This window comes from Oncorhynchus gorbuscha, linkage group LG10, assembly GCF_021184085.1.
Source record: "Oncorhynchus gorbuscha isolate QuinsamMale2020 ecotype Even-year linkage group LG10, OgorEven_v1.0, whole genome shotgun sequence".
NCBI classification, from domain to species: domain Eukaryota; kingdom Metazoa; phylum Chordata; class Actinopteri; order Salmoniformes; family Salmonidae; genus Oncorhynchus; species Oncorhynchus gorbuscha.
Genome location: NC_060182.1, coordinates 90,909,076 through 90,933,040, shown reverse-complemented (window position 1 = coordinate 90,933,040; position 23,965 = coordinate 90,909,076). Strand labels below are relative to the sequence as shown.

At 45.1% G+C, this 23,965-nt stretch overlaps 1 protein-coding gene across 5 annotated transcripts in view; it reads left to right on the top strand.

The window, feature by feature from the left end:
- Positions 1–23,965, top strand: part of LOC124046732 (neurexin-3a-like) — a 707,599-nt gene that overhangs the window by 582,892 nt on the left and 100,742 nt on the right. For all 5 annotated transcript variants that reach the window (XM_046367446.1, XM_046367444.1, XM_046367445.1 and 2 more), the window contains one exon: positions 11,235–11,406. In XM_046367446.1, coding sequence (XP_046223402.1) covers positions 11,235–11,406 — 172 coding nt within the window. The remainder of the gene's footprint in view (positions 1–11,234; positions 11,407–23,965) is intronic.

Genomic DNA, 23,965 nt, shown 5'->3' with positions numbered 1-23,965 from the left:
GGGAGTTGGTGCTGGTTCATTCCCCCTCTCTGTGAGAGTGTTGAGGGAGTTAGTGCTGGTTCATTCCCCCTCTCTGTGAGAGTGTTGAGGGAGTTAGTGCTGGTTCATTCCCCCTCTCTGTGAGAGTGTTGAGGGAGTTAGTGCTGGTTCATTCCCCTCTCTGTGAGAGTGTTGAGGGAGTTAGTGCTGGTTCATTCCCCCTCTCTGTGAGAGTGTTGAGGGAGTTAGTGCTGGTTCATTCCCCCTCTCTGTGAGAGTGTTGAGGGAGTTAGTGCTGGTTCATTCCCCCTCTCTGTGAGAGTGTTGAGGGAGTTAGTGCTGGTTCATTCCCCCTCTCTGTGAGAGTGTTGAGGGAGTTAGTGCTGGTTCATTCCCCCTCTCTGTGAGAGTGTTGAGGGAGTTAGTGCTGGTTCATTCCCCCTCTCTGTGAGAGTGTTGAGGGAGTTAGTGCTGGTTCATTCCCCCTCTCTGTGAGAGTGTTGAGGGAGTTAGTGCTGGTTCATTCCCCCTCTCTGTGAGAGTGTTGAGGGAGTTGGTGCTGGTTCATTCCCCCTCTCTGTGAGAGTGTTGAGGGAGTTAGTGCTGGTTCATTCCCCCTCTCTGTGAGAGTGTTGAGGGAGTTGGTGCTGGTTCATTCCCCCTCTCTGTGAGAGTGTTGAGGGAGTTAGTGCTGGTTCATTCCCCCTCTCTGTGAGAGTGTTGAGGGAGTTGGTGCTGGTTCATTCCCCCTCTCTGTGAGAGTGTTGAGGGAGTTAGTGCTGGTTCATTCCCCCTCTCTGTGAGAGTGTTGAGGGAGTTAGTGCTGGTTCATTCCCCCTCTCTGTGAGAGTGTTGAGGGAGTTAGTGCTGGTTCATTCCCCCTCTCTGTGAGAGTGTTGAGGGAGTTAGTGCTGGTTCATTCCCCCTCTCTGTGAGAGTGTTGAGGGAGTTAGTGCTGGTTCATTCCCCCTCTCTGTGAGAGTGTTGAGGGAGTTAGTGCTGGTTCATTCCCCTCTCTGTGAGAGTGTTGAGGGAGTTAGTGCTGGTTCATTCCCCCTCTCTGTGAGAGTGTTGAGGGAGTTAGTGCTGGTTCATTCCCCCTCTCTGTGAGAGTGTTGAGGGAGTTAGTGCTGGTTCATTCCCCCTCTCTGTGAGAGTGTTGAGGGAGTTAGTGCTGGTTCATTCCCCTCTCTGTGAGAGTGTTGAGGGAGTTAGTGCTGGTTCATTCCCCCTCTCTGTGAGAGTGTTGAGGGAGTTAGTGCTGGTTCATTCCCCCTCTCTGTGAGAGTGTTGAGGGAGTTAGTGCTGGTTCATTCCCCCTCTCTGTGAGAGTGTTGAGGGAGTTAGTGCTGGTTCATTCCCCCTCTCTGTGAGAGTGTTGAGGGAGTTAGTGCTGGTTCATTCCCCCTCTCTGTGAGAGTGTTGAGGGGAGTTAGTGCTGGTTCATTCCCCCTCTCTGTGAGAGTGTTGAGGGAGTTAGTGCTGGTTCATTCCCCCTCTCTGTGAGAGTGTTGAGGGAGTTAGTGCTGGTTCATTCCCCCTCTCTGTGAGAGTGTTGAGGGAGTTAGTGCTGGTTCATTCCCCCTCTCTGTGAGAGTGTTGAGGGAGTTAGTGCTGGTTCATTCCCCCTCTCTGTGAGAGTGTTGAGGGAGTTAGTGCTGGTTCATTCCCCCTCTCTGTGAGAGTGTTGAGGGAGTTAGTGCTGGTTCATTCCCCCTCTCTGTGAGAGTGTTGAGGGAGTTAGTGCTGGTTCATTCCCCTCTCTGTGAGAGTGTTGAGGGAGTTAGTGCTGGTTCATTCCCCTCTCTGTGAGAGTGTTGAGGGAGTTAGTGCTGGTTCATTCCCCCTCTCTGTGAGAGTGTTGAGGGAGTTAGTGCTGGTTCATTCCCCCTCTCTGTGAGAGTGTTGAGGGAGTTAGTGCTGGTTCATTCCCCCTCTCTGTGAGAGTGTTGAGGGAGTTAGTGCTGGTTCATTCCCCCTCTCTGTGAGAGTGTTGAGGGAGTTAGTGCTGGTTCATTCCCCCTCTCTGTGAGAGTGTTGAGGGAGTTAGTGCTGGTTCATTCCCCCTCTCTGTGAGAGTGTTGAGGGAGTTAGTGCTGGTTCATTCCCCCTCTCTGTGAGAGTGTTGAGGGAGTTAGTGCTGGTTCATTCCCCCTCTCTGTGAGAGTGTTGAGGGAGTTAGTGCTGGTTCATTCCCCCTCTCTGTGAGAGTGTTGAGGGAGTTAGTGCTGGTTCATTCCCCCTCTCTGTGAGAGTGTTGAGGGAGTTAGTGCTGGTTCATTCCCCCTCTCTGTGAGAGTGTTGAGGGAGTTAGTGCTGGTTCATTCCCCCTCTCTGTGAGAGTGTTGAGGGAGTTAGTGCTGGTTCATTCCCCCTCTCTGTGAGAGTGTTAGTTACTGCTGATTGTCAAAGACATGAGCTTGAAAGATGTTTTGCGGTGATGCAGTGTTGAGTCGGCTGTTGTGGAAGACGTGAAGTTGTCTTTAAGTATTCATTTAGTCAGTATGATTCTGTGCTTTATCTCTCCCTCTTGTCCTGTCTCTCTTTCTCTCCCTTTTTCTCTCTTTCTCTCTCTTCTATCTTTCTCTCTTTCTCTCTCTTTCTCATGCTCTCTCTCTCTTTCTCATTCTCTCTCTCTCTTTCTCATGCTCTCTCTCTCTCTTTCTCATTCTCTCTCTCTCTTTCTCATGCTCTCTCTCTTTTTCTCTCTCTTTCTCATTCTCTCTCTCTTTCTCTCTCTTTCTCATGCTCTCTCTCTTTCTCATGCTCTCTCTCTCTTTCTCTCTCTCTCTCTTTCTCTCTTTTTCTCATGCTCTCTCTCTTTCTTCATCCCTCTCTCATTCTCTATCTTATTATATTGATACATTTGGCTGACCTTCTCCTGACTAGTAACCTTTTCTCAGATTCCAGTTAATGTTCAGACCCATCCATTTTGTTTTCTCTCCCAACGAGGTCTCAGGGCAATTCATATTACTCTGCACCTAAATCTGTGGTACTCCATTTAGTATTATATGTTAAGTTCAGTTACAATATAAATGGAATAGTGGTCGACTGCCTCAGACCACTCCTAGAAACGCTTGGTGTTAGATGTGTTTTCCCCTACCGGATCTCCACTAAAACTAGCATCAAGATGTTTATCTGTCTCTCTGTGACGAAGTTAAAAACGAAGGTGACGACAAATACAACGTTTTTTATTTGCAATTGTGACACACAAGCAAAGGAATAAAAGATGCTTACAATGAAAAGCGAGGTGACTGCATTAACAGATAAATACAGTGTCCTGCAGGTAGCTGACTAACCTCCACTGTAAATCGTGGAGAAAAGTTTAGTCGGCTACCACACATACAGTGCCTTAACAAAGTATTCACACCCTTTGACGTTTTCCAAATTTTGTTAAGTTACAGCCTTATTCTAAAATGGATGAGATAAGAAAAAAAATCCTCAACGATCTACACACGATACCCCATAGTGTCAAAGCAAAATCAAACCGTTAAAAAAAAAAAAAACATTTTTGCAGATATACATTTTTTTAATTTTTTTATGAAATACCTTGTACAGAGTTGCAAAGAAAAAGCCATATCTCAGACTGGCCAACAAAAATAAAATATTAAGATGTGGCAAAAGGACACAGATTATGGACAGAAGAACTCCTGGAAAGCCAGCATCCCAGAGTCTCTTCTTCACTGTTGAAGTTGAGACTGGTGTTTTGCGGGTACTATTTAATGAAGCTGCCAGCTCTGTTTCTCAAACTAGACCCTCTAATGTACTTGTCCTCTTTCTCAGTTGTGCACCGGGGCCTCCCACTCCTCTTTCAATTCCGGTTAGAGCCTGTTTGCGCTGTTCTGTGAAGGGAGTAGTACACAACGTTGTACGAGATCTTCAGTTTATTGTCAATTTATTTTAATTAATAACCTTTATTCACAAATTCTCTGAAGATAAATTAAATGACCCACTGTCTGCCCTATTCAAACACATGTATCCTTTAAGAACTATTTACAATGACGACCTACACTGGCCAAACCCGGGGACTCCCAATCACAGTCGGTTGTGATACAGCCTGGATTCAAACGAGGGTGTCTGTAGTGATGCCTCTAGCACTGAGATGCATTACCATATACCGCTGCGCCACTCGGAACCCCTCGCCCGCCAGCCCTTCTTTTATACTGCTGCAACTCCCAGTTTATCATCTATGCATAGTCACTTTAACTAATCTCATATTACCTCAAATAGCCCGACTAACCGGTGCCCCCGCACATTGACTCTGTACCACCTGTATATAGCTTCGCAGATGTTATTTAAAAAAACTACAAAATCTTTACTCATCTATGGTTTACCTAATACCTAGATGAAACCCCTAATACTTTGATGAAACCCCAAATACCTAGATTAAGCCCCTAATACCTAGATGAAATGCCTAATACCTAGATTAAATCCCTAATACCTAGATTAAACCCCTAATACCTAGTTTAAACCCGTAATTGTGGCTCCCACTCGTGCGTCCAACATGCATTATGCATGAACACCTAAATAGGTACACATACTGTTGAGGTGAGTTAAATGCTCTTTTTTGGTCATTCTGATTTTGTTAATAATATGGCTCCTCTTTGGTAAAAAATGATTCTTTCACCACTGGGCTAGAGCTTGAACCTGAAAATACCTCTCTCTGTCTGAACTCCAAACTACCAACCTTACATGTCTCAATGTTAGAGCATTAGTTAAATCCCCTTTGTGAAAAAAATAGGGTTTTATACCTCTTTGGCTTTCACATTTTGTTTATAATTGTTCAACATTCTTGTCAAATTTGTTTTTTAAAGTGAATAATAAATCAAGTCATTACAGACAATTGTTTGTATGAATGTTTCTTGCTAAGACCTCCACAATGGGTCTGTTTTACACTAAACTGTTATTACCTGTTATGACAGTGCCATGTCTTGTAGAATATGTCAGTTGACACACCACTTGGTCCTTGTACACTGTGTCTCCTGTGTGTTGAAAAGATCAATAACATGGTGGGCTTGGGTCAGAGTAACTGCCATTACGAACTAATGTAATCAAATGTCCTTATACCCAACGCAAGATGTTGACAGACCCATAATTACTGTGAAAAGTATATTTTCATAATCACGCTATGGTATAATCAACTTCATTATTGTAATGTGGCCAAACTTTGCAAAAACGTTTCCACTCTTTGCCGGAAAATTGTTTGTGCTGCTATTGAAGAACAAACCGTCTGCTGTTATTGTTCGTTGACTTCTAGCTAACCCCAGCCTTTCATTGATGAAACACTTGTCATCTCTGCTTTATTTTCCCTCTCGGCTCCCATCTCTACAGACAAACCTCACATTATGTTATCAGCAGTTTTACACGCCATTCTCTCACAGAGCGCCTTGTTTATTTCTTAAACACTTATCAATTTGTGCAGGTGATACCATGGAATTGCCCTGCCATCGCTGTGTGCTCAGTGCTCCAGCACACTGCCACGCTCCAAAGGATATGGATCACTGTTATGCGCCTGTCTTTATCTTGCCGCGGAGTCAGGCGCGTTAAATGGCAGCTCCATTAGGAGAATATCTCAAAGGGGCCATGGTGATGGAGTGTTGCCTTTGGTTTCATTCACTGTTCTAAAGGAGTCCCCTGATGCTCCTTGAAGCCTGCCCATATTTCACAGCTAATTATGTTTTTTTTTTAAGGATATTCACAGTGAACAATTCAATGAGGTGGCGTTTCAATAAGCTAATCATTACATATCATTACTGTCATCGCAATTAGATGTTTGACTGCTTTGGCAACAACACGTTTTCAACCTATTTTGGGAATAAAATATTTTGGAGATTTGAAGCTTCCATGACTTTATAGACTAAACCCATTTCTGAATGTTTTATTGAATGAGAATCACTTTAACATTTAGTACTATGAGAGAGGAGGGAAGGATTCAGACTAAATGAAAGCTGTGTGCAAAACGGTAACATTTGCTTGTGGGTGTAAACATGTGGGTGGTATTTAAACCATGCTCTTTGATGTTACTAAAATGTTGAAACCAGCAAGAGGAAAGCCTATGATCAAAAAGTTAAAATACACTGACTCGCTTTTGATTCCAATTTCATAAAGAGCAGGGAAAAAAGATCTGACTAAATGTATTTTTCTGTGTTTCCACCCGGTTTCATCATGTGTGTTATCTAAGAACTCCATATGTTCCACTCAGTTTAAATACATGAACAGGAAGTTACACAGAAATACATCCTGTTCCAAGTTACATTTGCATTTAAAATTCAGATCCCTTACAAAACCTGTATCTTCAAAAAGATAGCAAACAAAAGTTAGAAAATGTGCATTATTTCAAATAAGTTATTATATAGAATTATTCCTTAATCAATCTCAATCCTACAGTTATTACTGGCCAAACGACTGTAGTAATGCTGTACAGCATCTTGTACTTCCTGTCCGATGTCTTCTAAATGAACTTGAGAGCCCTGGCCTAGATTCCGCCCAGATCAGTGGTGATGAATGCACAACACATCTCCCTCCATACTATTTATCATCTGGACATAGACTCTGATCTGTATACAGATGAGGACGTGATTCCAGCTTTGATTAACTACAGAGGAAGTATGAGGGAAGTAACAACAGGAGGGAAGCTAGAAGACGTATGAGGGAAGTAACAACAGGTTGAGAGAAGTTAGAGGAAGTATGAGGGAAGTAACAACAGGTTGAGAGAAGCTAGAGGAGGTATGAGGGAAGTAAAAACAGGAGAGAAGCTAGAGGAAGTATGAGGGAAGTAACAACAGGTTGAGAGAAGCTAGAGGAGGTATGAGGGAAGTAACAACAGGAGAGAAGCTAGAGGAGGTATGAGGGAAGTAACAACAGGAGAGAAGCTAGAGGAGGTATGAGGGAAGTAACAACAGGAGAGAAGCTAGAGGAGGTATGAGGGAAGTAACAACAGGAGAGAAGCTAGAGGAGGTATGAGGGAAGTAACAACAGGTTGAGAGAAGCTAGAGGAGGTATGAGGGAAGTAACAACAGGAGAGAAGCTAGAGGAGGTATGAGGGAAGTAAAAACAGGAGGGAAGCTAGAGGAGGTATGAAGGAAGTAACAACAGGAGAGAAGCTAGAAGAGGTATGAGGGAAGTAACAACAGGAGAGAAGCTAGAGGAAGTATGGGGGAAGTAACAACATGTTGAGAGAAGCTAGAGGAGGTATGAGGGGAGTAACAACAGGTTGGGAGAAGCTAGAGGAAGTATGAGGGAAGTAACAACAGGAGAGAAGCTAGAGGAAGTATGAGGGAAGTAACAACAGGAGAGAAGCTAGAGGAGGTCTGAGGGAAGTAACAACAGGTTGAGAGAAGCTAGAGGAAGTATGAGGGAAGTAACAACAGGAGAGAAGCTAGAGGAGGTATGAGGGAAGTAACAACATGTTGAGAGAAGCTAGAGGAAGTATGGGGGAAGTAACAACAGGAGAGAAGCTAGAGGAGGTATGAGGGAAGTAACAACAGGAGAGAAGCTAGAGGAAGTATGAGGGAAGTAACAACAGGAGAGAAGCTAGAGGAGGTATGAGGGAAGTAACAACATGATGAGAGAAGCTAGAGGATGTATGAGGGAAGTAACAACAAGTTGAGAGAAGCTAGAGGAGGTATGAGGGAAGTAACAACAGGAGAGAAGCTAGAGGAGGTATGAGGGAAGTAACAACAGGAGGGAAGCTAGAGGAGGTATGAGGGACGTAACAACAGGAGAGAAGCTAGAGGAGGTATGAGGGAAGTAACAACAGGTTGAGAGAAGCTAGAGGAAGTATGAGGGAAGTAACAACAAGTTGAGAGAAGCTAGAGGAAGTATGAGGGAAGTAACAACAGGAGAGAAGCTAGAGGAGGTATGAGGGAAGTAACAACAAGTTGAGAGAAGCTAGAGGAAGTATGAGGGAAGTAACAACAGGAGAGAAGCTAGAGGAGGTATGAGGGAAGTAACAACAAGTTGAGAGAAGCTAGAGGAGGTATGAGGGAAGTAACAACAGGAGAGAAGCTAGAAGATGTATGAGGGAAGTAACAACATGTTGAGAGAAGCTATTGGAGGTATGAGGGAAGTAACAACAGGAGGGAAGCTAGAGGAAGTATGAGGGAAGTAACAACAGGTTGAGAGAAGCTAGAGGAGGTATGAGGGAAGTAACAACAGGAGGGAAGCTAGAGGAGGTATGAGGGAAGTAACAACAGGTTGAGAGAAGCTAGAGGACGTATGAGGGAAGTAACAACAGGAGGGAAGCTAGAGGAGATATGAGGGAAGTAACAACAGGAGAGAAGCTAGAGGAGGTATGAGGGAAGTAACAAAATGTTGAGAGAAGCTAGAGGAAGTATGAGGGAAGTAACAACAGGAGTGAAGCTAGAGGAAGTATGAGGGAAGTAACAACATGTTGAGAGAAGCTAGAGGAGGTATGAGGGAAGTAACAACATGTTGAGAGAAGCTAGAGGAGGTATGAGGGAACAACAGGAGAGAAGCTAGAGGAAGTATGAGGGAAGTAACAACATGTTGAGAGAAGCTAGAGGAGGTATGAGGGAAGTAACAACAGGAGGGAAGCTAGAGGAAGTATGAGGGAAGTAACAACAGGAGAGAAGCTAGAGGAAGTATGAAGGAAGTAACAACAGGTTGAGAGAAGCTAGAGGACGTATGAGGGAGGTAACAAAATGTTGAGAGAAGCTAGAGGAGGTATGAGGGAAGTAACAACAGGAGAGAATCTAGAGGAGGTATGAGGGAAGTAACAACGGTAGAGAAGCTAGAGGAGGTATGAGGGAAGTAACAACAGGTTGAGAGAAGCTAGAGGAGGTATGAGGGAAGTAACAACAGGAGAGAAGCTAGAGGAAGTATGAGGGAAGTAACAACAGGAGGGACGCTAGAGGAGGTATAAGGGAAGTAACTACAGGAGAGAAGCTTGAGGAAGTATGAGGGAAGTAACAACAGGAGGGAAGCTAGAGGAGGTATGAGGGAAGTAACAACAGGAGAGAAAGCTAGAGGAGGTATGAGGGAAACAACAGGTTGAACAACAGGTTGAGAGAAGGGAAATAACAACAGGAGAGAAGCTAGTATGAGGTAAACACAGGTTGAACAACAGGTTGAGAAGTAACAACAGGAGGGAAGCTAGAGGAGGTATGAGGGAAGTAACAACAGGAGGGAAGCTAGAGGAAGTATGAGGGAAGTAACAACAGGTTGAGAGAAGCTAGAGGAGGTATGAGGGAAGTAACAACAGGTTGAGAGAAGCTAGAGGAGGTATGAGGGAAGTAACAACAGGTTGAGAGAAGCTAGAGGAGGTATGAGGGAAGTAACAACAGGTTGAGAGAAGCCAGAGGAGGTATGAGGGAAGTAACAACAGGTTGAGAGAAGCTAGAGGAGGTATGAGGGAAGTAACAACAGGTTGAGAGAAGCTAGAGGAGGTATGAGGGAAGTAACAACAGGTTGAGAGAAGCCAGAGGAAGGGGATTATTATCTATCCTGTTGCTTATTCACTTTACCCCTACCTGTATGTACATAGCAACCTCAATCACCTCGTACACTTGCACATCAACACAGTACCGGTACTCCCTGTATACGGCAATTTTATTACCTGGTACTCCCTGTCTATAGCCATGTTATTACTTGGTAGTCTGCACATCGACTCAGTAATTGTAATCCCTGTATATAGCCATGTTATTACTGGTACTTGCTGTATATAGCCATGTTATTGCTGGTACTTGCTGTATATAGCCATGTTATTACTGGTACTTGCTGTATATTGCCATGCTATTACCTGGTACACCCTGCATATTGCCATATTATTACCTGGTATTCCCTCTATAAAGACATGTTATCACCAGGTACTCTCTTTAAATAGCCATGTTGTTACTTGGTACTCCTTGTATATAGCCATGTTATTACCTGGTACTCCTTGTATATGGCCATGGAATTACCTGGTACTCCTTGTATATAGCCATGTTATTACCTGGTACTCCTTGTATATGGCCATGGAATTACCTGGTACTCCTTGTATATGGCCATGGAATTACCTGGTACTCCTTGTATATGGCCATGGAATTACCTGGCACTCCTTGTATATAGCCATGTTATTACCTGGTACTCTTTGTATATAGCCATGGTATTACCTGGTACTCCTTGTATATGGCCATGGAATTACCTGGTACTCCTTGTATATAGCCATGTTATTACCTGGTACTCCTTGTATATAGCCATGTTATTACCCGGTACTCCCTGTATATAGCCATGTTATTACCCGGTACTCCCTGTATATAGCCATGTTATTACCCGGTACTCCTTGTATGTACCCATGTTATTACCTGGTACTCCATGTATGTAGCCATGGTATTACCTCCTATCCCTGCACATCGACTCAGTACCTCCACCCGTGTGTATAGCCATGTTATTGTTACTCAATGCAGATAATTGACTGATTTTGACAGGTTGAATGTGGTGTGGATCAGATTCTTTCGGATTGGCATAATGCAAAGGGGATGCCATAGAACTAGTCATTCTTCTATATCCAGATGGTGACATTTAGTTCTACCCATTAGCCACTACAGAGTCAGGTTGCTCCCTGGTTGGTTGATGATCACGGGTTGGTTTGGAGTGAGGAGGTGGAATTTGGTCACCTGCCCGTTGACATCTGTTCTCTTCCAACATGTGACTCTGTGAGCCTTCACTGCTCATTAATCTAGTGTATCTCTGTTTACTCTGGCTTATTCAACAACATTGATTTTAGCAGGTATATATATACTGTATGTGGGTGTGTATGTGGGTGTGTTTATGTGTGTGTGTGTGTGTGTGTGTGTGTGTGTGTGTGTGTGTGTGTGTGTGTGTGTGTGTGTGTGTGTGTGTGTGTGTGTGTGTGTGTGTGTGTGTGTGTGTGTGTGTGTGTGTGTGTGTGTGTGTGTGTGTGTGTTATCCAGCAGAAGGGGGCCTTTAAGGTTAATATAATGGATTATTCAAGGACTGAATAATAAACGAAGAGAGCTAGAGAATTAAACCTTGAATTCCTTAGCTTTTCTTTGAATCTTCCTGTGACATTCCACAGACTCTAAGCAATAAAGTTATACACTTTTAGCATTCATTCATTCGATTACCTCGTTTTTAGCAATAAGAATTGAGTTTTTTAAACAAAACAATTGATGCACTACGATATAAAGTCATGTATCAACAACAACAAAATAGTCCATCACCGGAAAAATTTGTTTCCCGAAATATATCTTTTTTTAAAACACTAAATTAATGAATTTGTTTTTTTCTTCTAGGAACAAGGGAAGATTGGTGTGACGTTTAACATCGGCACAATGGACATCAGCGTGAGAGAGAATAGCACACCAGTGAATGACGGGCTGTACCATGTGGTACGCTTTACCAGAAACGGGGGTAACGCCACACTCCAGGTGGACAACTGGTCTATCAATGAACACTTCCCAGGAGGTATGGACCCCCCCACACACCTGCATGGTTTCACCCGTGCTGCGCCCCCCCCCACACACACACACATACACCTGCATGGTTTAACCTGTGCTGCGACCTGTGCATGCAATTGTAGGTTTACCTGTGTGGTAAACACACCATACATGCACATGAGAAGTTGTTAACTTACCCCAACCTCACTGGACCACACGCTGCTGAGCTCCTTCCCAGAGACCACCCTGGAGTACGGCGTCAACACCAGTACTGCTCCTTCTGTTCTCACTATACGGTTTCTCTTTCAGCTACTTCAAACTTCTAAATGCTCCATTGTCATTAGACTACAAGCACGGTGACTATCAAACCTAACCAATAACTTACCCGTTACACCATGAGATCCAGACCTCTTGTCAAAGTTGCTAATTGTTGGGTTATAGTCGCTACACTATGTTTGCAATTAAGGCACTGTCACGCAATAGGTCGAAGTATTTTGTGTTTTTCTTCATGTATTTGGTCAGGCCAGGGTGTGACATGGGTTTTTGTATGTGGTGTGTAGCTTAGTGGGATTGTAGCTTAGTGGGGTGTTCTAGGAAAGTCTATGGCTGTCTGAAGTGGTTCTCAATCAGAGACAGGCATTTATCGTTGTCTCTGATTGGGAACCATATTTAGGCAGCCATATTCTTTGGTTGTATTGTGGGTGATTGTCCTGAGTGTCTTGATGTCCTTGTTTGATGTTAGTTGACACAAGTATAGGCTGTTTTCGTTTATTGTTTTGTAGTGTTCGTGTTTAGTCGTGTTTACGTTTGTTTAAATAAACATGGATCGCCATCGACACGCTGCAGTTTTTCCGACTCTCCTTCACCATATGAAAACCGTGACAGGCACAGTAAAGGCATTTCGGCAGCAGGCCTATTAGGCTGTGTTTACACATGCAGTCCCATTCTGATCTTTTGCCCAGTTATTGGAAAAACGATCTGATCTAGTTGGTCGAAAGACCAATTAGTTTGCCAAATATCAAAATGTGCTGCCTGTGTAAACCGTGCCTATCAGACAGGAACTGTGAATGATCTTCAGCATCTCTTCGAGGATCACCCTGATGAATGTCAGAATGCTTAGTTTTAGTGATACTGTACACTCTTAGAAAATAAAAGGGTTCTTTGGTTGTCTCCATAGGACAACCCTTTGAAAAAACCCTTTTTGGTTCCAGGTAGAACCTTTTTCGGTTCCATGTAGAACCCTTCCCTGGAATCAAAATGGGTGATCCTATGGGGACAGTCGTAGAATCCTTCTGCAACCCATTTTTCTAAGAGTGTAATATAATATATTTTTTTGTCAAGTCAACTTAAAAAATGTTTGGTGTTACATATACTATATCATATATATGGTATTGCCTCATCAACTTCCAGAATGCTTGGTGTTACAGATACTATAACATGATATATATATTGTATTGTGTCGCCAACGTTCAGTATCCACTGAGTTACAAGTCATCTTTCACATTTCCAGAAGGCCCTGTGTTAGGCTGTCTTCTCCCTCTTCTCTATCAACCCATGTATCAGGCCAGGCTGTGATATAAGGACTTCAGACTTTGCTTTAGGGACCATAAGCAGTTCTTTGGAGATTTAACCCAACTAAGCTCTCCAGCTGTTTTGTGATTGAATGAAGATGGACATTGAATTGGAATCGACTTCAGGCTCCCTGGGTTTTGCAGTGGAGCTATCGCTTCTCAGGACTGTTCGTGATGCCTCAACAGTTGGTTTATTTAGAGGTAGGAAGAGCTGTCAGAGTACTCTTGGTTTTCCTTCCTTCCCTCCCTCCATCCGCCTTACTTAGTAAAGTTGTGCTCTTATATGAAATGGTTTGACAAGTATCAGCATGACTATGGCAATAGTGGAATGATCAAGAATGTTTACCAAGACTTGGGCAAATGAGCCTGCGACTACTGGTAGAAATGTATCTTACAGCTACAGCTGCCAACACTCCCTGCCAACACAAGGAAAAATGCTGTAGAACATACCAGTACCCCATTGGAAACATCTCATTTGGCATGTGACGTCTCCTTGTTGTCTTCCTGTGTTGAGTACAGTAACAGTGCAGTGTCCCTTTTAAAAATACATTTCTCACTTTCTTCTACATTAGTGAGTGCATACATTTTCATACTTTTTTGTACTGGTCTCCTGTTGGGTATCTAACCCACAAGCCTGGCATTGCAAGCGGCATGCTCTGGCATGCTCTACCATCTCTCTCTCTACAATCTCTCTCTCTCGCTCGCCACACACACAGAAACACAATGAGTGGAGCAGTGTGGCCTCATCGTCTCGGAGGCCTGTCAGTATCACTCACATTAAATGCTCCATGTGTCCTCATTACTTCAACACAGACTTGGACTCTGGTGGGAACAGGAGTGAAATCACCTTATTGGCTCTCTCTCTCTCTCCCTCTCTCTTGCTTTCTCTCTCTACCTCTCTACCTCTCTCTCTCTCTCTCTCTCTCTCTCTCTTGCTTTCTCTCTCTACCTCTCTACCTCTCTCTCCCTCTCTCTTGCCTTCTCTCTTTACCTCTACCTCTCTCTCTCTCTCTCTCTCTTGCTTTCTCTCTCTACCTCTCTACCTCTCTCTCCCTCTCTCTTGCCTTCTCTCTTTACCTCTACCTCTCTCTACCTCTCTCTCTCTCTCTCCCTCTCTCTTGCTTTCTCTCTCTACCTCTCTACCTCTCTCTCCCTCTCTCTTGCGTTCTCTCTCTACCTCTCTCTACCTCTCTCTCTCTCTCTCCCTCTCTCTTGCTTTCTCTCTCTACCTCTCTACCTCTCTCTCTCTCTCTCCCTCTCTCTCTCTCTCTCTCTCTCTCTCTCTCTCCCTCCCTCCCTCTCCCTCTCTCTCCCTCTCTCTCTCCCTCCTTCAATTCAATTCATAGGGATGTATTGGCACGGGAAACATATGTTTTCATTGCAAAAGCAAGTGAAATAGAAAGTGAAATTAACTTTAAAAAATGAACAGAAAACATTACATTCACAGAAGTTCCAAAATAAAAAGGACATTTCAAATGTCATATTATGTCAATATAGAGTGTTGTCATGATGTGCAAATAGTTACAGTAGAATAGGGAAAATAAATAAACATAAAAATAGGTTGTATTTACAATGGTGTTTGTTCTTCACTGGTTGCCCTTTTCATGGCAACGGGCCACAAATCTTGCTGCTGTGATGTCACACTGTGGTATTTCACCCAGTAGATATGGGAGTTTATCAAGATTGGATTTGTTTTCAAATTATTTTTGGTTCTGTGTATTCTGAGGGAAATATGTGTCTCTAATATGGTCATACATTGGGCAGGAGGTTAGGAAGTGCAGCTCAGTTTCAACCTCATTTTGTGGGCAGTGTCCAAAATAGCCTGTTTTCTCTTGAGAACCAGGTCTGCCTACGACGGCCTCTCTCAATAGCAAGGCTATGCTCACTGAGTCTGTACATAGTTAAGGCTTTCCTTAATTTTGGGTCAGTCACAGTGGTCAGGTATTCTGCCACTGTGTATTCTCTGTGTAGGGCCAAATAGCATTCTAGTTTGCTTAGTTTTTTGGTCAATTCTTTCCATTGTGTCAAGTAATTATCTTTTTGTTTTCTCATGATTTGGTTGGGTCTAATTGTGTTGCTGTTCCTGTCCTGGTGCTCTGTGGAGTCTGTTTGTGTCTGTGAACTGAGACCCAGGACAAGCTTGCTTAGGGGACTCTTCTCTAGGTTAATCTCTTTGTAGATGATGGCTTTGTTATGGAAGGTTTGGGAATCAATTCCTTTTAGTTGGTTGTTGAATTTAAAGGCTATTTTCTGGATTTTGGTAAATAGCGGGTATTATTTTGTGTTTTACGTTGTACACAGAGGATGTTTTTGCAGAGTCTCAATGTGGTGTTTGTCCCATTGTCTGAATTCCTGGTTGGTGAGCGGACCCCAGTCCTCACAGCCTTAAAGGGCAATGGGTTCTATAACTAACTCCCAAGTAATTGGGATGTCAAATTGTATTTTCATTTTTATGGCGTAGAAGGCCCTTCTTGCCTTGTCTCTCTGATTATTCACAGCATTGTGGAAGTTACCTGTGTTGCTGATGTTTAGGCCGAGGTAGGTGTGTGTGCTCTAAGGCAACAGTGTCTAGATGGAATTTGTATTTGTGGTCCTGGCATCTTGACCTTTTTTTGGAACACCATTATTTTTGTCTTACTGCGATTTACTGTCAGGTCTGACAGAATCTGTGCAGAAGACCTAGGTGGTGCTGTAGGCCCTCCTAGGTTGGGGACAGAAGCACCAGATTGTCAGCAGACAGTAGACATTTGACTTCAGATTCTAGTAGGGTGAGGCCGGGTGCTGCAGACTTTTCTAGAACCCTCGCCAATTCGATAATATATATGTTGAAGAGGGTTTGGCTCAAGCTTCATCCATGTCTCACCCCACAGACCTGGGAAAAGAAATGTGTGTTTTTTGCAAATTTTAGTTGCACACTTGTTGTTTGTGTACATGGATTTCATACTGTCATATGCTTTTCCCCCAACACCGCTTTCATCAATTTGTATAGCAGACCCTCATGCCAAATTGAGTCAAAAGCTTTATTGAAATCAACAAAGGAAGAGGTTTGTTTCTCAATTAAGGTATGAAGGGTGAATATGTGGTCTGTCATATGGTAATTTGGTAAAGAGCCAATTTGACATTTGCTCAGTACATTGTTTTCACTAAGGAAAGGTATGAGTCTGTTGTTAACTGGCGAAAACACAGAGTTATCTATCCAAAACAAAAAAAAATTGTGGATAACCCACTTCTCCAATCTTTTTGGCAATACATCTTGGCCATGTTCTGTTATAATGTCCACCCGGCACAGCCAGAAGAGGACTGGCGACCCCTCATAGCCTGGTTCATCTCCAGGTTTTTTCCTAAGTTCTGGCCTTTCTCAGGAGTTTTTCCTAGCCACCGTGCTTCTACACCTGCAGTGCTTGCTGTTTGTGGTTTTAGGCTGGGTTTCTGTACCACACTTTGAGATATCAGCTGATGTAAGAAGGGCTTTATGAATAAATTTGATTTGATTTCATACAATGTCTTGCAAAAGTATTCACCCCCTTGGCGTTTTTCCTATTTTGTTGCATTACAACCTGTAATTTAATTTAATGGACATACACAAAGTAGTCCAAATTGGTGAAGTGAAATGTAAAAAATAACTTTCCAAAAATTATATAAAAAATATTTAAAAAATGGAAAGGTGGTGTATATGTATTCACACACTTTTCTACGAAGCCCCTAAATATGATCTGGTGCAACCAATTACCTTCAAAAGTCACATAATTAGTTAAATAATGTCTACCTGTGTGCAATCTAAGTGTCACATGATCTGTCACACGATCTCAGTATATATCCACCTCTTCTGAATGGCCCCAAAGTCTACAACACCACCAAGCAAGTGGCACCAAGGAGCTCTCCAAACAGGTCAGCAACAAAGTTGTGGAGAAGTACAGATCAGGGTTGGGTTATACAAAAATATCAGAAACTTTGAACATCCCACGGAACATCATTAAATCCATTATTAAAAATGGTAGTATCTGTCAATACGACCACTTTAAGCCGTACACTCCACAGAGCTGGGTTTTACGGTAGAGTAGCCACAAAAAAAAGCCATTGCTTAAAGAAAAAAATAAGCAAACACGTTTAGTGTTTGCCAAATGGCATGCGGGAGACTCCCTAAACATATGGAGGAAGGTACTCTGGTCAGATACGACTAAAATATAGTTTTTTGTCCATAAAGGAAAATGCTATGTCTGGCACAAAACCAACACCTTGCTCACCCCAAGAACACCAATGGTTTTCATCGGCAGGAACTGGGAAACTGTCATCGGCAGGAACTGGGAAACTGTTATCGGCAGGAACTGGGAAACTGTCATCGGCAGGAACTGAGAAACTGTCATCGGCAGGAACTGAGAAACTGTTATCGGCAGGAACTGGGAAACTGTTATCGGCAGGAACTGGGAAACTGGTCAGATTGGAAGGAATCGTGAATGGTGCTAAATACAGGGACATTCTTGAGTTTCAGTCTTCCTGAGATTTGAGACTGGGACGGAAGTTCCATACTGCTAAAGAAACACTCCATTAAGGGGAACATTTAAACGTTGTGGAATGGCCTAGTCAAAGCCCAGACCTCAATCCAATTGAGAATCTGTGATATGACTTAAAGATTGTTGTTCACCAGTAAGAACACATCCAACTTGATGCTTTAGCAGTTTTGACTTGAAGAATGGAAAAAATCCCAGTGGCTAGATGTGCCAAGCTTATAGAGACATATCCCAAGAGACTTGCAGCTGCAATTTATAAAAAAAAGTGGCTCTACAAAGTTTTGACTTTGGGGGGATGAATAGTTATGCACTCTCAAAGTTTTCATTTTTTTTGGTCTCATTTCTTGTTTGTTTCACAATAAAAAATATTTTGCTTTACGGTAGGCATGTTGTGTAAATCAAATGATACAACCCCCCCCAAAAAAATATATTTTAATTCCAGGTCAACAAGGCAACAAAATAGGAAAAATGCCAAAGGAGTGAATACTTTCACAAGGCACTGTAAAACAAAGAACTAACAGCAAAAATATATACATAGTCAATTGCAAATCAGAATGTACTGGATTCTACAATTACATTGAATTAACTAAAATCCCTCCAACCCAAATAGGGCTCTGGTGTTTATGTTTTCCTAAAGGAAATTATAAACTATACAGACCACAAATTCCAATTGGCTAAACTTAAACTCTTAAGTATAATCTTCCCCCATGTCTGGAACCAAGGACTGATCAACCCAATCCACAAAAGTGGAGACAAACTAACATGGGATCATTTACAATCGAATTGCTTTTTGGTGCAGAGCACTGGAGAACTTGAAATTACACTTAACATGTATGCGCCTGAATCAAGGACTTCAATACTGTGACAATCAGCCAAATTAGGCACTTAAAATGAATGGCCAGACCTTTTTGTTGTTGATGGGTTCACTAATTTCTCAGTCACTCGATGACCTCTTCATCAGGTAATAGACAGTCATGGTACTAGATGGACAGAGACTGGATGGGATGACTCTAGACGGGCTGACACTAGACGGGCTGACACTAGACGGGCTGACACTAGACGGGCTGACACTAGACGGGCTGACACTAGACGGGCTGACACTAGATGTGCTGACAATAGATGGGCTGACACTAGATGGGCTGACACTAGATGGACTGACACTAGATGGGCTGACACTAGATGGGCTGACACTAGATTGTCTGAGACTTAGATGGGCTGAAACTAGACAGACTGAAACTAGATGGGCGGACTGTAGATGGGCTGAAACTAGATGGGCTGACAATAGATGGACTGACACTAGACGGGCTGACAATAGATGGGGGGCTGACACTAGACGGGCTGACACTGGATGGACTGACACTAGATGGGCTGACACTAGATGGGCTGACACTAGATGGGCTGACACTAGATGGGATGACACTAGATGGGCTGACACTAGATGGGCGGACTGTAGATGGGCTGAAACTAGATGGGCTGACAATAGATGGACTGACACTAGACGGGCTGACAATAGATGGGGGGCTGACACTAGACGGGCTGACACTGGATGGACTGACACTAGATGGGCTGACACTAGATGGGCTGACACTAGATGGGCTGACACTAGATTGTCTGAGACTTAGATGGGCTGAAACTAGACAGACTGACACTAGATGGGCTGACAATAGATGGGCTGACACTAGACGGGCTGACACTAGACGGGCTGACACTAGACGGGCTGACACTAGATGGGCTGACACTAGATGGGCTGACACTAGATGGGCTGACACTGGATGGACTGACACTAGATGGACTGACACTAGATGGGCTGACACTGGATGGGCTGACACTAGATGGGCTGACACTGGATGGACTGACACTAGATGGACTGACACTAGATGGGCTGACACTAGATGGGCTGACACTAGATGGGCTGACACTAGATTGTCTGAGACTTAGATGGGCTGAAACTAGACAGACTGACACTAGATGGGCTGACAATAGATGGGCTGACACTAGACGGGCTGACACTAGACGGGCTGACACTAGACGGGCTGACACTAGATGGGCTGACACTAGACGGGCTGACACTAGATGGGCTGACACTGGATGGGCTGACACTGGATGGACTGACACTAGATGGGCTGACACTAGATGGGCTGACACTAGACGGGCTGACACTAGACGGGCTGACACTAGACGGGCTGACACTAGACGGGCTGACACTAGACGGGCTGACACTAGCTGGGCTGACACTAGATGGGCTGACACTAGATTGTCTGAGACTTAGATGGGCTGAAACTAGATGGACTGATACTAGATGGTCTGATACTAGATGGGCTGACACTAGATGGACTGACACTAGATGGGCTGACACTAGATGGACTGACACTAGATGGGCTGACACTAGACGGGCTGACACTATATGGGCTGACACTAGATGGACTGACACTAGATGGACTGACACTAGACGGGCTGACACTAGATGGACTGACACTAGATGGGCTGACACTAGATGGACTGACACTAGATGGGCTGACACTGGAATGGCTGACACTAGATGGGCTGACATTAGATGGGCTGACACTGGATGGGCTGACACTAGATGGGCTGACACTAGATGGGCTGACACTAGATGGGCTGAAACTAGATGGACTGACACTAGATGGGCTGACACTAGATGGGCTGACACTAGATGGGCTGACACTAGATGGGCTGAAACTAGATGGACTGACACTAGATGGACTGACACTAGATGGGCTGACACTGGATGGACTGACACTAGATGGACTGACACTAGATGGGCTGACACTGGATGGGCTGACACTATATGGGCTGACACTAGATGGACTGACACAAGATGGGCTGACACTAGACGGGCTGACACTAGATGGACTGACACTAGATGGGCTGACACTAGATGGACTGACACTAGATGGACTGACACTAGATGGGCTGACACTAGATGGGCTGACACTGGAATGGCTGACACTGGATGGGCTGACATTAGATGGGCTGACACTAGATGGGCTGACACTAGATGGGCTGACACTAGACGGGCTGACACTAGATGGGCTGACACTAGATGGGCTGACACTAGACGGGCTGACACTAGATGGGCTGACACTAGATGGGCTGACACTGGAATGGCTGACACTGGAATGGCTGACACTGGAATGGCTGACACTGGATGGGCTGACACTAGATGGGCTGACACTAGACGGGCTGACACTGGAATGGCTGACACTGGAATGGCTGACACTAGATGGGCTGACACTAGATGGGCTGACACTAGACGGGCTGACACTAGACGGGCTGACACTGGAATGGCTGACACTAGATGGGCTGACACTAGACGGGCTGACACTAGATGGGCTGACACTAGATGGGCTGACACTAGACGGGCTGACACTGGAATGGCTGACACTGGAATGGCTGACACTAGATGGGCTGACACTAGATGGGCTGACACTAGACGGGCTGACACTAGACGGGCTGACACTGGAATGGCTGACACTAGATGGGCTGACACTAGACGGGCTGACACTAGACGGGCTGACACTAGACGGGCTGACACTGGAATGGCTGACACTAGATGGGCTGACACTAGACGGGCTGACACTAGACGGGCTGACACTAGACGGGCTGACACTGGAATGGCTGACACTGGAATGGCTGACACTAGATGGGCTGACACTAGATGGGCTGACACTAGATGGGCTGACACTAGACGGGCTGACACTAGATGGGCTGACACTAGATGGGCTGACACTGGAATGGCTGACACTAGATGGGCTGACACTAGACGGGCTGACACTGGAATGGCTGACACTAGATGGGCTGACACTGGAATGGCTGACACTAGATGGGCTGACACTAGACGGGCTGACACTAGATGGTCTGACACTAGATGGGCTGACACTGGATGGGCTGACACTAGATGGGCTGACACTAGATGGGCTGACACTAGATGGGCTGACACTAGATGGGCTGACACTAGATGGGCTGATACTAGATGGGCTGACACTAGATGGGCTGACACTAGATGGGCTGACACTAGACAGGCTGACACTAGATGGGCTGACACTGGAATGGCTGACACTAGATGGGCTGACATTAGATGGGCTGACACTGGATGGGCTGACACTAGATGGGCTGACACTAGATGGGCTGACACTAGATGGGCTGAAACTAGATGGACTGACACTAGATGGGCTGACACTAGATGGGCTGACACTAGATGGGCTGACACTAGATGGGCTGAAACTAGATGGACTGACACTAGATGGACTGACACTAGATGGGCTGACACTGGATGGACTGACACTAGATGGACTGACACTAGATGGGCTGACACTGGATGGGCTGACACTATATGGGCTGACACTAGATGGACTGACACTAGATGGGCTGACACTAGACGGGCTGACACTAGATGGACTGACACTAGATGGGCTGACACTAGATGGACTGACACTAGATGGACTGACACTAGATGGGCTGACACTAGATGGGCTGACACTGGAATGGCTGACACTGGATGGGCTGACATTAGATGGGCTGACACTAGATGGGCTGACACTAGATGGGCTGACACTAGACGGGCTGACACTAGATGGGCTGACACTAGATGGGCTGACACTAGACGGGCTGACACTAGATGGGCTGACACTAGATGGGCTGACACTGGAATGGCTGACACTGGAATGGCTGACACTGGAATGGCTGACACTAGATGGGCTGACACTAGATGGGCTGACACTAGATGGGCTGACACTAGACGGGCTGACACTGGAATGGCTGACACTAGATGGGCTGACACTAGACGGGCTGACACTAGATGGGCTGACACTAGATGGGCTGACACTAGACGGGCTGACACTGGAATGGCTGACACTGGAATGGCTGACACTAGATGGGCTGACACTAGATGGGCTGACACTAGACGGGCTGACACTAGACGGGCTGACACTGGAATGGCTGACACTAGATGGGCTGACACTAGACGGGCTGACACTGGAATGGCTGACACTGGAATGGCTGACACTGGAATGGCTGACACTGGATGGGCTGACACTAGATGGGCTGACACTAGACGGGCTGACACTGGAATGGCTGACACTGGAATGGCTGACACTAGATGGGCTGACACTAGATGGGCTGACACTAGATGGGCTGACACTAGACGGGCTGACACTAGATGGGCTGACACTAGATGGGCTGACACTGGAATGGCTGACACTAGATGGGCTGACACTAGACGGGCTGACACTGGAATGGCTGACACTAGATGGGCTGACACTAGACGGGCTGACACTAGATGGGCTGACACTAGACGGGCTGACACTAGACGGGCTGACACTAGACGGGCTGACACTGGAATGGCTGACACTAGATGGGCTGACACTAGACGGGCTGACACTAGATGGTCTGACACTAGATGGGCTGACACTGGATGGGCTGACACTAGATGGGCTGACACTAGATGGGCTGACACTAGACGGGCTGACACTAGACGGGCTGACACTAGATGGGCTGACACTGGAATGGCTGACACTAGATGGGCTGACACTAGACGGGCTGACACTAGATGGTCTGACACTAGATGGGCTGACACTGGATGGGCTGACACTAGATGGGCTGACACTAGATGGTCTGACACTAGATGGGCTGACACTGGATGGGCTGACACTAGATGGGCTGACACTAGATGGGCTGACACTAGATGGGCTGACACTAGATGGGCTGACACTAGATGGGCTGATACTAGATGGGCTGACACTAGATGGGCTGACACTAGATGGGCTGACACTAGATGGGCTGACACTAGATGGGCTGACACTAGATGGGCTGACACTAGATGGGCTGACACTAGATGGTCTGATACTAGATGGACTGACACTAGACGGGCTGACACTAGACGGGCTGACACTGGAATGGCTGACACTGGAATGGCTGACACTGGATGGGCTGACACTGGATGGGCTGACACTGGAATGGCTGACACTGGATGGGCTGACACTGGAATGGCTGACACTGGAATGGCTGACACTGGAATGGCTGACACTGGAATGGCTGACACTAGATGGGCTGACACTGGAATGGCTGACACTGGAATGGCTGACACTAGATGGGCTGACACTGCTACGTTAAATGGCTTAAGTTACTGACTTTGTAAGTCACTCTTTGAATAAGAGTCTGCTAAATGATAACAATGTAAAGTGTTTGCTATCGTCGAGGACCTTTAAACACGAGCTATCTGAGCAGCTAACCAATCGCTGCAGCTGTACATAGTCCATCTGTAAATAGCCCACATAATCTACCAACCTCATCCCCATATTGTTTTTATTTACTTTTCTGCTCTTTTGCACACCAGTATTTCTACTTGCACATCACCATCTGCTCATCTATCACTCCGGTGTTAATTTTCTAAATTGTAATTATTTCTTTATTATGGCCTATTTATTGCCCTACCTCCTCATGCCATTTGCACACACTGTATATAGACTTTTTTCTATTGTGTTATTGA